The sequence below is a fragment of the Limulus polyphemus genome, unplaced genomic scaffold, assembly GCF_000517525.1.
Source record: "Limulus polyphemus unplaced genomic scaffold, Limulus_polyphemus-2.1.2 Scaffold6920, whole genome shotgun sequence".
Taxonomy (NCBI): Eukaryota; Metazoa; Arthropoda; class Merostomata; order Xiphosura; family Limulidae; genus Limulus; species Limulus polyphemus.
In genome coordinates, this window is record NW_013672530.1 from 37,802 (window position 1) to 40,558 (window position 2,757).

Sequence of the window (2,757 nt, forward strand, 5' to 3'; positions counted from 1 at the left end):
CATTAGTAGATAGAAGTTTAAACCAAACTCATTAGTAGATAGAAGTTTAAACCAAGCTCATTAGTAGATAGAAGTTTAAACCAAACTCATTAGTAGATAGAAGTTTAAACTAAACTCATTAGTAGGTACAAGTTTAAACTAAACTCATTAGTAGGTACAAGTTTAAACCAAACTCATTAGTTGATAGAAGTTTAAACCAAACTCATTAGTAGATAGAAGTTTAAACCAAACTCACAGGTAGATAGAAGTTTAAACCAAACTCACAGGTAGATAGAGACATTAAAAGATTGCTTCAGTCAAGGTAGAACTTGTTGTAAAAAAATGAGTCTACATCATTTATAACTTGTATTTTAACAATCCAGTTTTGCCCACTAATTAGACTACAGCCAAACTGAACATGATGTTTAAAAAAGGTTTTACATGAACATCTGAGACTAACACCTGTTGTAATAAAAGGTTGATTTTTATTTTGAGTGTTATAATAGTCACATGTAGAAGTTTGAAAACAAATCATTAACACACGATGAAGAGAAGTTTGAGTCATCTTAATCATCACAGGTGAAAGAAGCTGATTTCGTCATTAGAAATAAAATATACAAGTTTAATTAATATTAACGAAGGAAATATTTTAATTATCAAGAGAAGTTGACATAAGTTTGTTAAGCTAGATATGGAATGCCTGTTTTGATTGATTCAATGTATTGTTCAAGCATCTTTGATTTTGTAATATATCACAACTTGATTGTAACAGAGGATGTACGCAGAGAGATTGTTTCTTTGTTTACTGATGTTATAGAGCTCAAGCACTGGGTTTCTTTTGATTACAAATGTTGACTTCAATGTCGATATCACGTCACTTGTCAACAACAGGTGTTTGCTTACATGCATAAACTAACATTGAATGTTTTAACAAACAATTTGAGATTTATAAAATATATTTATTAAAAACTAATAATAAATATACTGACTATTAAACAAGATATTAATTTATACAATGTATTGACCACCTACTAGAACTTCCATGATTATATCAGACTTTTACTGTTACAAAGTACTTCCACTAGAGAACAGTTATAAGATGTAACAAATGTATTACATTTTAATAGGTCATACTGAAATATAGAAACAGAACTCTAGCAGAGTACTGAAAAACAAATTATAATCAATAAATTAATACCAGGTCCTTAAAAATACACATGCAATCTAATAGTTTTTCAATCTAAATGGAACCTTAAGTCATGTTGAAAAATATAGTGAACTTTCAGTAGAAACTTTTACTATATATAACAGTACACATTCAAGGTTTCTGGAAGTGACGACAGAGGATCATCAGAGGTTATTGACACTGATGATCTGGTTAATCCAACCGATGAAGGACGACACCTTCACATAAACACCTGGTACGTCTTTCCGACCGCATCCAAATCCCCATGATACTAATCCGCTGAGTTCATAATAACCATCTACTTCACACACCAGGGGGCCACCACCATCACCCTGTACAAAAAGTTTTTTAAAGTCATCTTAGCTGATATACAAATAATTTAGCACGATAAAGTATTATTTCTTAAGTGAAAAATATATAGCTTTGTTCCAAGAAAATTGAAATACCACCACATAAAATAGTGAATAAAAAAATAAAACAGTTATTATAAAGAGTAAGAAACTCTTGCAACAAAAGTTAAATGTAATAGATTAAGTTTTTAACTACAAGCAGAAGGTAGTTGTATCCGTTAAAAACCTTAGCTTAAAAAAAAAAAAGAACAAATGCGTTGATTTGTCAACTGAGTATCTCGCCCAATGAGATTTAAATGGAGTAAACTTAGTCTCACGATGATGAATTCCTCATCAAAAAATAAGGATTGTTGAAGACAACCAGCATAATAAAAGGATTGAGAGGTTTATATTTAGAACTTAGAATATATTTATCATTATAAACTCCTGATTTATTAATTTGTAATTACAAACAAAACAATGAAAATACTAAATATTAAAGAAATAAAACACATGAATAACAATCTGAAGTCTAAACCAGCTTACAATCTCTGCACTGATTTATTAGAAACAAAACAGTGAAAATAGTAAAGATACAAAACATGACTAGTGGTGTAAAATATAAACCAGCTTACAATCTCTGCACTGATTTATTAGAAACAAAACAGTGAAAATAGTAAAGATACAAAACATGACTAGTGGTGTAAAATATAAACCAGCTTACAATCTCTGCACTAACTAATACAGTGATATTATCTAGGTTAACTTCTGTAAACCCCAACAAACAACTCCAATGAAACACTGGTTAGTATAAGGGAAATCCATTCAAAGATTTAAAAAAAAACAAAATTATGCTTTACCTCAAACAGATAACACTTCATAAACATAAAAAAATAAAATAACTTGGTGTTGCTTATAATATATATTTTTATTAATGTCAAATTGAATTTACATTTAGCTCAGCTCATAGTTTACAACATCATATTTTGTTCAGTGTAAGTTAGTGTTGGTTGTGTTTAATCACATTTTGTTCAGTGTAAGTCAGTGTTGATTGTGTTTAATCACATTTTGTTCAGTGTAAATCAGTGTTGGTTGTGTATAATCACATTTTGTTCAGTGTAAGTCAGTGCTGGTTGTGGTTAATCACATTTTGTTCAGTGTAAGTCAGTGTTGGTTGTGTTTAATCACATTTTGTTCAGTGTAAGTCAGTGTTGGTTGTGTTTAATCACATTTTGTTCAGTGTAAATCAGTTTTGGTTGTGTT

At 29.7% G+C, this 2,757-nt stretch overlaps 1 protein-coding gene across 1 annotated transcript in view; it reads right to left on the bottom strand.

The window, feature by feature from the left end:
- Positions 1-970: 970 nt before the first annotated feature.
- The window catches only part of LOC106474182 (tryptase gamma-like), a 5,650-nt gene continuing 3,863 nt past the window's right edge, over positions 971-2,757 (bottom strand). Inside the window, exon 3 of the mRNA XM_013934873.2 lies at positions 971-1,497. Coding sequence (XP_013790327.2) covers positions 1,330-1,497 — 168 coding nt within the window. The 3' untranslated portion in view covers positions 971-1,329. The remainder of the gene's footprint in view (positions 1,498-2,757) is intronic.